The 1,491-nt window shown below is 44.5% G+C and overlaps 1 protein-coding gene across 1 annotated transcript in view; it reads left to right on the forward strand.

Annotated features, from left to right (window-relative positions):
* LOC103373789 (microtubule-associated protein 1S-like) overlaps positions 1 to 1,491 on the forward strand; it is a 17,426-nt gene that overhangs the window by 12,657 nt on the left and 3,278 nt on the right. Inside the window, exons 8-9 of the mRNA XM_008303777.1 lie at positions 46 to 187; positions 275 to 492. Of these exons, the coding sequence (XP_008301999.1) occupies positions 46 to 187; positions 275 to 492 (360 nt within the window). The remainder of the gene's footprint in view (positions 1 to 45; positions 188 to 274; positions 493 to 1,491) is intronic.

A 1,491-nucleotide genomic window follows, 5' to 3' on the forward strand; every position in this document is an offset into this window, starting at 1 on the left:
AAAAGAAGTCAAAATTCTTTTTTTTTTTTTTTTTTAAATCACCAGGTTATTGAAGGCCCCCAGAAACTCAGCTCAGGGAAAAGCAGGACAGGAAGCCAAAGTGTAGTCACAAAGGGGAACGCCTCTTCTACTCGTACGTCGTCCTCCAGCACTCGCTCAGCACCAGCAAAATCCTCACCCAGTCCAGGTATGAGCTGTGAAATGTGCACTTTAATAGCAGCTTTAACAGAATTCGTGTCTCGCTATCAGCAATCTAATTTCCCCCCTGACACAGGCTCTAAGTCTACCTCTGTGGGTGAGGTCAGCGTGTACGTGGATCTGGCCTACATTCCCTCTGGAGCCTCCTCCTCCACCGTCAGTGTGGACTTCTTCAGGTGCGTTCGCTCTTCTTGCTACATCATCAGCGGCGACGGTCCGGAGCGGGAGGAGCTGATGAGGCAAACACTGGATGCTCTGCTGGACGCCAAGATGTCCTGGCCGGACACTATGCAGGTAGAAAAAACACAAACAGACTGTTTTTGAGAAATGTTTAGGCAGCAGTTGCAGACGGCGGACAAAACGTAAAGCCTTGATCACGACAATGAGGGGATCCGTTGTCTCTGCTATGCTTTAGGGGGATTTTTACTGGCGTGGTTTGAGTCCACTTGTTCCTTTAGAGGGAAGGGTCACTGCAAATCAATGCAAAGTGATCCTGAGTGATCACCTTTATCCTGTGATGAAACATTTCTGTCCTGATAAGATAACAGTGGCCTTTGCAGTCATCAGATATTGACCCAATTGAACATCTATGCAAGATTTTGAACCGACGTGTTTGACAGCACTTCCCACCACCGTCATAAACAAACAACAAGAAATGAGGGAATGTCTTTAGGAAGAATGTTGTTTCATCCCACCAGCAGAGTTCCTGACACTTATAGAAGCTTGTTCTGGTGGCAAATGGTGGTCCAACACTTCACAAAGACACTTAATTCTGGCTTTTCCTTTAATTTGCCACCTGTCTGTAGCTTTACAGAGACCTTACAGCTCCCGTTTTGTTTTTGTTTTCATCAAGAGTCATCAAAGCTGTATGCTTTAAATACTCACAAGAATATGTTTGACTCATCTTGGATGAGAGAACAACATGGTCAAATTCTAACACCCAGAGCAATATCAGATACCAACTTAATTCAAAACACAGAGAGAAAATGGTGTTTCATATTTCGGCTTTTTATCCAGAGAGACGGAAATCTGGATTTTAAAGTTATATATTTTTTGGCCTTTGTGCCTTTATTCGATAGTGAAAGTGAGAGAGAGACAGGAAAGTGGGGGAGAAGAATGGGGGAAAGGGTCATGAGCAGGATTTGAACCCATGACCTCCACATTGGGACTGTACATGGGACGCCAGCTCAACCAGGTGAGTTATAGCGGCGCCCCTGAAATCTGGATTTTATTTAGAACAATGATTAAACCATTGACTGGAACTTTGTTTGAGATGTCCTAACATGTCCTCAA

Source organism: Stegastes partitus, unplaced genomic scaffold (genome assembly GCF_000690725.1).
Source record: "Stegastes partitus isolate 25-593 unplaced genomic scaffold, Stegastes_partitus-1.0.2 Scaffold2068, whole genome shotgun sequence".
NCBI lineage: Eukaryota > Metazoa > Chordata > Actinopteri > Pomacentridae > Stegastes > Stegastes partitus.